We start from the raw sequence: 12,549 nt of genomic DNA, 5'->3' as shown, positions 1-12,549 counted from the left end.
GACGGTTTAATACGATAAACTTTATTCATCAGGTAGCCCATATAATTTACATCACTATACACATTTTAGTTAAACACATTGAGACTGTCTATGAGCGATCACAATCTTTCCTACTTCTATCTAATTGTCAGTAAAATATAATGGTAAAATATTATAAATATGTTGTTACACAAATGATAACACTCGAAAAAATTGGTAAAACACGATTTCTGTAAGATCTAATATCACTTTACGATCGAACGAACAAACTTTCAACATGCCACTTAAACACGCAAATTTCTTAGAGATATTGTTCAATTCTACCAACCAGACCTCCGGTCCAGATTCAACGCAAAATCTAACCAAAATTGAACCTCCGTCGCGCATCAGCCGTTGTTATTCGTTATTGCTGTTGTTGTTGTTGTTGCTTTTACTACTTATCAAAGGCACTCCAAAGATCTTCTCCCACGAGTGACAGACCGTCGTGACGGCGCTCTCTTTGGCGGTGTCCGTGGCGAAATCTATCCGCCACGTTTCGTACTTGTCCTCCTGTTCGTCCATAAAGTTGAGCCGACACGACAGACTGTTGATGTCCTCCAGCTCGACCAGATTCGTCATCAGCTGGGTGTACTTTGGCTCGATCTGGTACTTGCTGCTGTCGCTGAGCCACTTGATGTCCGCCGACAGGTACAGGTGATTGTCGGTCAGCAGGAGCGTGGACAGCTGAAGGCTCTGCAGGACGTCGTCGGACAGCACGTCGCAAAAGTTGATGATCATGAGGATTTTGACCATTTCGCCTTTGGTGGCCTTGTTCAGCTTACCGGTGAGCAGTTCCGACGGTTGATAGTCGAGGGTGCAGTACTCCGGGAGTGGGTTGTCTACGAGGGGAGGGGTAAGAGGGCGTTTTAGTATTGAGAGGAGAGCTTGATATGATTGTAACGAACCTGCAAAGAACAGCATGAGGCAATCCGTCCGCAGAATGTCCTGCAAGATAATGTGAACTCCACCGATTTGGCTCACCACAAACTTCATGCCGATCTTCCACGGTAGCACCTGAGCGATGCCAACACGATCAATTGTTCCGGACAAGTGCTTCTTCATCCAGCTGGCAGGATCATCGCTAGAAAGAAAAAAACATTAGCATCTCTTTCAAGGCATCACTTCGACTTCGACTCACTTTTCCGCCGCAGTCTTCTTCATGACGTAGAACTTGGTCGTGGACATGATGAACAGCCCGTCGAATCCCGTTGGCCACTCTTCCAGCTTGTTCTCGTCAAATATGACGCACGAAACGAGCCACTTGAGCGATTCGTTCGCGTCCTCAAACAGGTTCTGATACAGGTACAGCTTCAGCCTATGATCAACATTGGCGTAATCTGTGTACGAGTACCGCATGGGTTCAAAGTTCAGCTTCAGCGACGTTTCCGACTTGTTCGCCTTGGGTGTTTTGGACATGAGCATGTTGGTGGACTGGAACAACCCGCCCAGCATGTTGCTGATCACGGACGTTTCCGCCTTGACCGCGGGCGATTGCTGCGCCGCGGTCGTCTTAAGCCCGTTGTCACCCTTCTTTGACTTGTCACTATCGACTGTTTCGTCCGACGTCGAACTCTGCTTTTGCTCTTGATTCGACTCGTACGCCGTGCAGACGCTGTCCGTGACCGACCCGGACGAGCTGCTCTCGGTCAGGTTGGCCGCCGTCAGATAGTTTTTCTTGTGTGCTTGGGCCGACGCTGCCGAAGGTGGCGACTTTGCCGCTGCTGAGGCTGGTTCCTTGCCCTCCGGTTCTCCTTCGGCATCGTCCAGCTTGACGGCCTTGGCAAAGCTTTCGGTGGCCTTCGCAATGAGATCGTGGGTGGACGTTTCCTGGTTGATGAGGGTGGACGATGCGATTTTGAAGTCGTCACTGGTGTTTTCCAGCGCCGTGGCGACCAGGTCCGGTGGAAGTTGTAGGTTGCGCCGTTCCTCCGAGTGTTTTCGGCTGGGGTGGAAGCTGTGAGAAGAGTTGGGGAGAAATATGATTTAGTCAACTAACACTATCGACTTACTACTAGCATGTTCAAACATATTGAAATATCTGCCACTTCGGTCTAGGTTCCGGGCTGCTCATCCATATGTTGGATTCGGACTCGTAATAATTATGTTGACCTTTTCGGAATAAGCTAGAAGAAGCTAACTTGTTGAAAATCGGGCTAGCCAACACGGTGTATCAAGGTCCTGTACAGCAAAACTTTTGTAGACGTTCTTAGGCTGTGGGGCATTAGCTGGCTACGAAGACCGTAGAGCGCCCTGTTTGCAGCATCGTTGTCGCAGGTTACTATCACTGTACCAAGATATACAAATTCATCCACCACCGCGTATCTTTCCCCATGTATTACCACCTCCGAAACACCTTACCAGCAGTAAAATACTTGGTCTTGGTAGTGTTGATGATGGCCAGTCCGATCTTCGAAGGTTCCCGCTTGAACGGAAAGAACACAGCATCGTCAGCGTATCCAAGCTGCTTGTGCGATTTGGTGATGAGTGTTCCGTTTCTTTGCACGCCTGACCTTCGAGCATCTTCCTCCAACGCAACGTTACAAAAGCTTCAGATGTTTCGTTACCTATTTGAACGCTTGATTTAGCTCCGTCGAGCGCGGCACGAATCAGTCAAATTAACTACGCCGGAAGGCAGTGTTCTAGATTTTTTTTCCAAAGTTTGTTTCATTTGACTGAATCGTACCCCACCTTGAAATCGACAAAACAAATGGTGTGTTTGCAGGTTGTACTCTCGGTACATGTCGAGGATCGCTCGAAAACCGCACTGGTAACAAAAGTCTCGGTCATCGATCTCAGCTTGCTCCACAGAAATGCGCGAGCGTACTTTGTACACTAAGTTGAGGAATCGAGTCTTTGTCCCTTCTTGAAGATTGGGGTGACGAGCCCGTCTAACCAGTCGATTGGAAGCTGTTCTTCGTACCAAACGTGTAGAATGATTTGGTGCAGAATCTCGGTCATCCGCTTACTCCTGTGCTTGAAAAGTTCGACCGGAAGTCCGCCCTTTCCCGCAAATTATCTCCTTAACAGCCTTAGCTACTTGCACCAACGTAGGCGGGTTCACAGCTATTCCATCTTCCTCAACGTGTACCCTGTCCTCGACTTCGATGATTCTCTCTCGTGTCTTACACAGCTGTTGAAAGAGCACCATCCACCTGGCCGCTACCGCTGTCTTATATCTGTCAACAGATTATCTTCCCCTTGCGTTCGTTTCTCAGCTCTTCGCAACTCACTTTACCGTCACAGTTTCGGCGCGTACCCTTAACCAGCATACGTTTCCTTGCCTCATTCTTCCCGTCCTTTACTCACTGGCACTCCGCATCGAACCACCCTTTGGGTTTGCGACCTCTGGTCGTGCCGATCACTTCGGTAGCCGTTGTGTTGACGATGCTCGGGAGGGCTCCCCATTGCTCGTTCGAGTTGCCCGTGGGCGTGCCCTCGTTAATCCGCTCGATGTACTCAAACCTTAGCTCTTCGTAATTCTTGGAATTTACTCACCCCCGATCCAGCACCTCGATGCTGCTCTGACTAGGATTGCTCAGTATCTCGATGTCGCTCTCGTTGCCCAGCTGCAGATCGACGTCCCGATCGCGCTCCGAGTTGGTACTTCCCGCCACACTCTGGTTCGAATCGCACGAACTCGTCGGTTCGGAAATCCGCGAGCAAGACGATGAGTCGTTCAGCGAGTTGGCCGATCCTGTGGGTGAAGATTTTTGTTTGGTTTAATGATTTGTTGGTAAGTTTGCCGGATCGAGACAACACTTTCAGAACTGGGAGTTTAAACCTTGTGTGAGATAATCTAGTTTAAACTTCCGATTCTTTGACCACAATACCACAACACGCAACAAGAGCAGAAAGATATTCAAGCACTTTGGACAACTTACAATCACCTACAACCAATTACATTCTTCTAATTTGAATATTGATTCTACTCTGTTTCAAAAGAAAAGAAAAATCAAAACAAGCATCTTACTCGGTTTGTTCTTCACCGGTGACTTCCATGCTACCGGCAGTACTGTTGATTTGTTAACGTTTAGTTCAAACCGAAACAAAGTAGATAAAACCAGACGAAGAAGCGTTCACGATTAGTGTTTAGTTAGTTTGTTTCAATCGCTACGGTTCTAAAGGGTTGGACCTACACAGACACATTCTACCGATCTCTAGCGAACTGGAACTTCTGCTGGGGAAGAAGTTCTAGTTCGGCGTTCCACTACTAGCACTCTAGTTAGCTACGGACCTTTCAAATTCCAAAAAAATTCAAACTTACCAATGCTGTTCTTCGATCCACTCTGGTTCAACGTCGCCCCCAGTCCGGACGTTCCCGGAACCGACTCGTCCGCAGTCGTATCAGCTTCCGGAACCACCGTTCTGACGTTCAAATCACTCTCCAGCACCTGTTTGCTCGGCGATTCCTTGATCTCGATGCAATACCCTCCCTGGCACTCCGGACACTGAAGATCTGCAAACAAACCAAAACGTTTCAACACCCCCACTTCACCCCGCCTCAACAACAACCGCGCTCACCGTCCATCGACTTGTTCTGGTTGACCTCACGGGAGAACGTCGCGTTGCAAACCACGCACTTGTACAGCTTCTGGTTCATCTCCGAGAGCGGACGCTTCGAGAGGATGTCCCGCAGGTAGTGTTCCAGCTCCTGGCAGGTCAGCTCGTCCGCCTCGTACGTCCGCGACTTTTTGTCCCGCTTGATCGTGTCGAACAGCAGGATTATGGTCGTGGACGTGGGCCGCTCGCACGCCTGCAGCGTTTTGATGCCCCAGCGGGTCTTCGTCCTGGAAGAGTGAACGGTAGGAAGTGTGTTGGACGTTGGTAAATAGAAAAACTCACTTTCCGTTGTCCTTTTCCCGAATGCTCGCTTCCGAAACTATTAGGCAGAACTCTGTCGGATTTTCTTTGATTTTCACCATGTAGCAACGCTCATCTTCCTCCACTTCCGATTCTGAAAATTTAAAAAAAAAAGTTAAAATCGTCCTTTCCATCAAACAATATAATTCTCACCTGTCTCGACCTCCGCCGCATTCCCATAGATATTGGTCAGATCCAGCGAGTTTTTGGTGTTTTCAACGGTCGTCCCCGTCACCGACAAGTAGTTCGAATCGCTAAGCACACTCTTAAAATCGGACTCGTTTGCCTCATTTTCAGACCGTTTCCCACGCCTAATCGGCGACTCGATCGACTCCATCAACGTCGAACCGTCCCGATCAACGGGCGTGGACGTCATCATCATCGCGTCCCCTCCGGACTGGTCAAAGTGGTTCGTATCGATGGGGGCCGTCGTCACGGATCGTTTGCTGTCACTTTCGTAGTGCATCACACTCTCAAACTCCTTCTCCGTGGACGGGTCGAAGCCGATCACGTTCTTGACCATGTCGCCGGCCTGGCTCTGGAGCCACTCGCTGCCGTACTGTTTGCGCAGGTTCTCCAGCTGCTTCTTCGTTTCCAGATGGTCGCGGCTTGTTTCTGGTGATTGGGAGTATTGTTGTTAGCACTAATTGAGATAATAAGCGCACAATCTTACCTAAACTATTGGCCGACGCCGCGGTCAACTCTACTTTGGTCACTTTTGGTTGGTTACTTTCGGACGGTTCGTCTTCCGAAATGATTGCACGTCGCACCTTGATCTTCTTTTGGCTGATGATTGAGCTGCTCATGTCTTCTGTAAAAAATGGTAAAAATGGTAGAATTTTCAGTTAAAAAACAAAAAGAGAACCTTAAAACACTTACCTCTAACATCCAGCATGAAGCTACTCTTCGAAGATATGCTTCCCGTTGGCGTGTTGATGACGCTCTTTCTCGTCGGAGTGTTGAACCCGCTGGACGTGACACTTCCCGGACTCCGCGGCACCAGAATCGCGTGATAGCTGTCGTAGTTTCCTGTGAGCGTTTTTTCGTACTTGGTCAACGGTTCGTCGTCCAGAACGAATTTCGCGTTGGACGTGTTCCGGTTCAGATATCGAGCACTCGCCTGCCGGTGCTTCGGATGGCAGGCCAGCGGATTGTCCTTCAGGTTGAGGCAACACAGCGAGGACAGCGTGCTGACCGGGAGGAGTGCCGTGTGATCTACGATACAATTCCCGGAAAGGTCCAGATCGTTGAGGCTCAACAGACGCGAAACTCCGGACAGATCCTCGATGAAATTGTTCGAGATGTGAAAAATTTGCAACTTTTTCATGGTGTCGACGTGAAACGAAGGAATATGGCTGAGGCGATTGAAGCTCAGATTTAGCACGCGCAGATTTGGCAGCCATTTGATTGCTGATGCGCTCACAATTTGATTGTGACTCAGGTTCAGGTTCTCCAACCACGGTGTAAACTCAAGCGAACTATCAATATGGTCCAGCATATTGTACGAAAAGTTGGCTGCCTTGAGCTCGTTCCACGTGAAGCCGTTCCCATTATCGCCTCCACACGAGGTGATAATCTCCTTCACATTCGCTATGCTCCGAATGCACGTTATCTCAACCAGCTGAGACCGCATCTGCTGAATGCCCATCACCTGACTAATCGGAATCTTCTGAATCTCCAACTTTCGTAAGCTTCTAAACTTGGCAATGTCCACCGCAAATTCGTACGGATCATCGTTTATAAACTGATTCAAACTCAGTATGACCGTCTTCTGGACAAAATCATATATAAACTGCAGGTCTCGGAACACGTCCGATTTGGCATTGTTGGGTTTGACCACCTGGAAACCCTGCGGAGGAAGAATCTCATTCTTGTCCACAATCAAACTGAACGAATCATTCAGCGCTCGCATCAACGACCCTAAAACAAAACAATGCAAATTAATCCCATTCCACCCCCAGTCAATTAATAACATTTTATTACCCGATAACGATAGTTTATACTCGCAATTCAGCACTTTATCGCCACTCTCCTTCAGCAACTTTGCCAGCGCCGTAATTTGCTTCGGATCCATGACGGCTTCGGCCTTGGCGCAGCCTAACTTCCTTTATAGTAAAAATTCTCAAGTCGTCGTAAACAGCAACGTCGTCGTCGTTCGATTACTCATCTGCAACACCCTGAAACAAGAAGTGCAAGTGCGAAATAGAAAACACTCGCTCTAGACTGAGATTTGCTAAAGCCCCGACTAAACTTACCAAAATATTTATTTATTGGCATTCGCCTGTGTTGGTTCCAATCCAAGGCAGCCTTGTTGTTTTGTTGCAGCCAATCAAAAGAGAGAAAAAAGAAAGCTTACGACGAAAAGGGAACCGTTTCTCAAAGTGCGACGAAAATGGCAAATTTTCCAACCTGGCCGTAGGTTTCGCACGCACCTTTGCGATATTATTGTCGAGGATGTCGATCTCTAACAAATTAAGCACAATTTACTCGGAAAACGTTGGATTTACTCGCGAAAATAGCACAAAAATATTCGGCCACAATCAGTCCCAAGACCAGACAGAGCTAATGATTTTCACAAAAACAGCTGTCAAATCATTAAAAAGGGTCGTTGTCAAACAAAAGAGAAAAAAAAATATGAATGGGAAAGGCGTGTGCGCGAAAGACGGAACGCAAAAGCATCGCGGACATGATTTGGATACACTTGGGAAATGTCAGTTGAAATTCTACACGCTTACCAAAAAAAACCAAAAAAATGGTAATTATCATGATTTTTGGAGTTCAACTCGGATAACACTTTTTTTGGTAAAGTTGGTCGAACTGGCGAAATCATGATTTTCATGAACTGCCGAGTTCGAGCATGGCGAAATATTTCACTAGCTTTAGAGGCTTTGTAGGTTGCCTATCTTTGGGCGCTTTAGCTTTTTCTTTGGAATCCGAAATAAATTGAAATTGAAAATAAATAAACAGCGAATTTTTTTATTTTTATTCATAAAAGCATGTTTCGTGAAGTACAATATATTTATATATTATTCATCTGCAGATCCGACCTTTTCTGTTACCGTGACCTGAATGAACAGGAGAAGGACCAAGCGTTGCTGCTGGAGGTTGTCCCGGCCGCCAAGGTGATGTTCACCGATGTACCGATTACTTCCTTCGAGGAGGAAACTGGGGCGAGGAAGCAGTTTTGTCAGGCGACTGCTGCTGGAAATCGTCACGTCCAACTTATTTCAATCAATCTCACCCTCTTCGAGCTCGTCAAACACGACTGGTTGGGGTGAAACTTGCTGACTGGCTTCCATCCATTGCCGTAGACATTGATCTGGACCGCTGCGAACTTCCCGGTGGGATCGGATCGTCGAACGACGAGTTGTAGTAGCTGCAAGGGCGCATCGGCCAGATCGAGCTCCGTAGCGATGCTTGGCTTCTCCGCCAGCTGATATCCGCCGAGCGCATGTTGAAGTATCCCGCCGTAGCTGATCCGGGTTCAGGTACGCGTTCGACATCATCGTGTTGGTGTTTCACGACAGCGGCAGACGTCGTAAAACTCCCATCCGTCGTCTGGCAGTTGTCCTTGGCGAGGGGCGATGACGGAGTCGTGCCTTGGTTCTTGAACCGATTCCGAGTACTTCCGGTAGGCGAGCACCAGCTGTCGCTGTGGCCGGACCACCGAGGTCAACAATTTCCCGCAGGACAAATGGCAGATCGGGGACTTGGAATTAAAGAGACCATAAGTAAGACAAGCTCAATACGTCACTAGGTCAACTATCAAACTCACCTCCAAATCCTCGTCCGCGTACGGCCAAGCCGGATCAACTTCGAGACTGCCCAGCTGCATGCTGCCACCGTCGCAATCGTCCATCAGCCTAGCAGTAAGCGCCGAGATCGACATCGGACTACTGATCGGCGGTTGACCCGGCGAGTGTGCGTCCGACTCCAACTTGATGCTCCGACTGCTCATGCTCGTTGTCTTGCCACTCTGCATGTCCTCCGGGTAGTGATTCTGAAAGTAATGCAACGGTTAGCGTGAGGCCACAGCACAGGCACAGCTTGTTAAAACTAGTCTTACCGCAATGCTGTAGGTGCGGTTCTGGTGTTTTGCATGGTCGGACACGTTGTTGAACGCCTTTCTACAACCCGGGTACTCGCCGGTATACGGCTTTTCGCCGGTGTGTGATCGCAGATGGGTTTTGAGGTTCTTAAGCAAACTTCAAACTACAAAAAGGAAGCGAGGTTAGAACCTGACATTGGGTTTAGCTGATGATTTAAGGTGACCATGGCCGACCCGTTCGAAGGACTTGTCTTGTGCATTAGGACGTGCGGGGCTGGTTCACGTATAACGCGGGATGTCTTCTGCAGAGCATTGCTTGTGCTGTCCGCCTCTTGTCGTGTCACTGGTTGGACACGGAGGTTGTCTATTCCTGCTTATTGCTAGAGAATTCGTTGATTTGCTGGAAATAGAAAGTTCGATGTTAGTTCGTGCTGATCGGGAAATCCACTGAAGAACAAGCTGAAGAAGCTTTTTACCTGCGACTTGGCCAAAAAATGTCCCAGCTGAGGCGGATGGTGAAGCGGGAACATGCTGGCTGTAGGCAGATGATGTCCGGGTAGACCCGGCAAAAAGCGCCGGTCCCAGCGCACTATCCGACAGATGTCCGTACGAGCCGCTAGTACTGCTGCTACGAGAAGCTTTCACCAGCGAGACCAACGAGTTTGGCGAGTACCGAATCATGGAGCGTGGAATTCCGGTTCGAGGTAGGCCAATCCGTGCCCTGTGCTGCCGCGCTTGCTGATATCCTCTGTTTCGGAGTGACTCGGAATCTCTAGAGCCGGCCTAAATAATAAAGTTAGTTGCATAATAATTAGTACAGCACATAATTGATCGTAACCTAGGTCATACCGGTTCAAAAGCGGTTGACCTCGAGTTCTTGCGGATGGTGATGGTATCGATACGAAAATACGGGAAGATTCAACCGGCGACGTTCACCTCTTTTGCACATCTTGGTCGAGCGATCACGAAACGGCCTGAAACTAGAATAAAATAATTATTAAACTTGTTTTGAAAAAAAAAAATCATTAAATAATTCCGTCCACCGGCGGACGGATTCCTTTTGCGTTCTTGTCCAGTAATCCGTCCACTGGTAGACGGATTCCTCTTGCGTTCTTGTCTAGTAATCCGTCCACCGGCGGACGGATTTCTCTTGCAAAACCTTGTGCCGTAATCCGTTCACCGGTGGCCGGAACCTTTTCGCAAACATTGGAAGGCAATCCGTCCACCGGCGGACGGATTCCTCTTGCAAAACCTTGTGCGTTATCCGTCCACCGGCGGACGGATTTCTCTTGCAAAACCTTGTGCCGTAATCCGTTCACCGGTGGCCGGAACCTTTTCGCAAACATTGGAAGGCAATCCGTCCACCGTCAGACGGATTCCTCTTGCAAAACCTTGTGCGTTATCCGTCCACCGGCGGACGGATTTCTCTTGCAAAACCTTGTGCCGTAATCCGTCCACCGGTGGCCGGAACCTTTTCGCAAACATTGGAAGGCAATCCGTCCACCGGCGGACGGATTCCTCTTGCACTCTTGTTCATTAATCCGTCCTTTTCGCCATGAAAAATCCGTCCGTTATATTTACCCGAAAATCAACCCGAAGCTCCGGAGCGCAAAAACAAACTAACAATAAAGACGAAACGTTTCAACGAATTTCAAAAATTTCGCTACGTCCAAAATCGCACTTTCGAGAGTTCGCTTAACTGAACTCGGTTTTTGGCGATTTTTACCATTTTTCGAGTTCGCAAAATCACACTTTTTTCAGTTCGTTTAAGCGAACTGTCAAAAGTGCGATTTCTGAACTCCCAAAAGTGCGATTTTCAGTAACCGTGTAGAGTGTGGTCTACCTAGAGAGCCTGGAGCTTATTAGAGAACGGACATCTCAAACCAAAAGTACCAATCGAAGCACGACAACTGTCAAACGGAGGTACCAATCGAGCATAAGACAAAGGATTTTGCTCGATTGGTACCTCCGTTTGACAGTTGTCGTGCTTCGATTGGTACTTTTGGTTTGAGATGTCCGTTCTCTAATAAGCTCCAGGCTCTCTAGGTCTACCCAAGTAACCATCCAGCACTAAAACATGGTCACTGTCCAGCACTGAAAGCGCATTTACAGCTGTGAGTAAAAGCTGAGAAGCTTTGAAAACAGCACTAACAGCTACTTCAGTGCTGAATAATGACCGAGTTTGGACTTTACTCGGCTGTTTTAGTGCTGGCCCCTACTGTTGTTGTCCACCCTGCAGAAAATGTAAAAAAAATGAGAGACAAAAATATTGCTCTCCCTCCTCCTTCTGCACGCTCCTCTCCATTCTATTTTGGTATTGCTTTTGTTTCTGCTTTATCGACTCAGCTGACCGTGTCGGAAATTCTATTTTTAGTTGGTAGATGTGATGTCACTTGTTGGAAATTGCTGCCGTAGATTGATGATTCCTGCGCCCGTGCCACCACGCCTAAATTAGAGGTGTAGCATTCAATTAAACTTTTGCAGCATTGGAACAATCGAGCTATCAATATTGGCTGTAAATGAATGACGATTCACCACTTCGGAAGAGTTTCACTTCTGATTTTACATCATTTTTCTTTGTATATAAAAAAAAACATAAACAGTAAATTTTACTATCATTTATTACACTACAATAGATACGATTCGATCGTCACTACCGTGGTCACTACATCTTGACTACATCCCAATCCTGTGCTGGGTCCCAGGAACTCCACGAACGTTACACACCTGAAATCGGCTTTGCAAATCCAGAATCTCCAGCCTTGAAATCGCACCATTCCTGTTTGGCCTATAAATTCATGAACTACGGAATGGCCGCAGTAAGAGCTGGAATATCTTTTAGCACCCATTTCCTGAAAGAATTCATTGAATTGTTATGCTCAAATAATCGAAATTAAGACAGTTTTATACTTACGAGAATGAAGCAAGTCCGCTTGCACTTTTCGCTCTGTTTATTTTTTATACCATGAGGAAGCGAGACACAAACATCTTGTTTTTTTTATATTCTCACACTCTCTCTTTCACTCTTCTCTCATAATGATAAAAGAGTTGCCAGTTTGGTGAAATACAGCTTGGCAGTGTTGCTAGTGGTGGCACTAAACCAGCAATTAGTCAGCATTGCATAGTGCAGTTGAATACGTGCAGATTTGCACTAGCAACTGCTGTTTTGTGACTGATTAGCAATGGAATGCCAAACTACTGCTGATGTATGACTTTTTTTAGTGCTGGATGGTTACTTGGGATATATATACCACAATCTATCGAGAAATTAAAAGTGCAACAAGGAGTTAAACTTTCTGTCAAGCTGCTGTGAAGTATTCCATGACAGCTGTGGAAGTTTCACCCTATGTTACCGGGTCACATCTCTCTTTTTAATTTCTTGATAGATTGCGATAAACATTGTATGATGTTTGAGTACAAGATTCTGATTTTAGCCAAATTTTATTTTATTTTTTTATTGAAATAAGTGGAAACTGAGTTTAGTTTTCATAACCATGTTGCACTTTTAATTTCTCGATGTTGTACTTTTGATACGTCCATTATATCGATGTCCAAACCGGTAACGCAAAGCATGTTGCATTGTGTTCCGGAGTTCCCGAACGACCCCTAGCAGAACGACGCAG

The 12,549-nt window shown here is 47.2% G+C and overlaps 1 protein-coding gene across 7 annotated transcripts; it reads right to left on the bottom strand.

Moving 5' to 3' along the window:
* LOC120422189 (uncharacterized) lies at positions 1–7,458 on the bottom strand. 7 transcript variants are annotated; one of them, XM_039585566.2, is made up of 14 exons: positions 7,288–7,458; positions 7,134–7,185; positions 6,862–7,055; positions 5,758–6,798; positions 5,552–5,689; positions 5,032–5,493; positions 4,861–4,972; positions 4,540–4,805; positions 4,283–4,474; positions 3,989–4,030; positions 3,514–3,712; positions 1,157–1,972; positions 924–1,099; positions 1–857 (listed from the first exon to the last, which is right to left on the bottom strand). In XM_039585566.2, exons 3-14 carry the CDS (start codon positions 6,950–6,952, stop codon positions 376–378), a joined length of 4,017 nt encoding a protein of 1,338 aa, XP_039441500.1. In that variant the 5' UTR covers positions 6,953–7,055; positions 7,134–7,185; positions 7,288–7,458; the 3' UTR covers positions 1–375. The 7 variants fall into 7 exon arrangements, with proteins under 7 accessions (XP_039441500.1, XP_039441499.1, XP_039441504.1 ...); XM_039585565.2 differs by having other exon boundaries at positions 7,311–7,453; XM_039585570.2 differs by having other exon boundaries at positions 5,552–5,686; positions 7,134–7,458.
* Between the last annotated feature and the right edge of the window lie 5,091 nt (positions 7,459–12,549).

The sequence above is a fragment of the Culex pipiens genome, chromosome 2 (genome assembly GCF_016801865.2).
Source record: "Culex pipiens pallens isolate TS chromosome 2, TS_CPP_V2, whole genome shotgun sequence".
Lineage (NCBI taxonomy): Eukaryota > Metazoa > Arthropoda > Insecta > Diptera > Culicidae > Culex > Culex pipiens.
The sequence above is the reverse complement of the archived record's forward strand: the minus strand, read 5'-3'. Positions and strand labels throughout refer to the sequence as shown.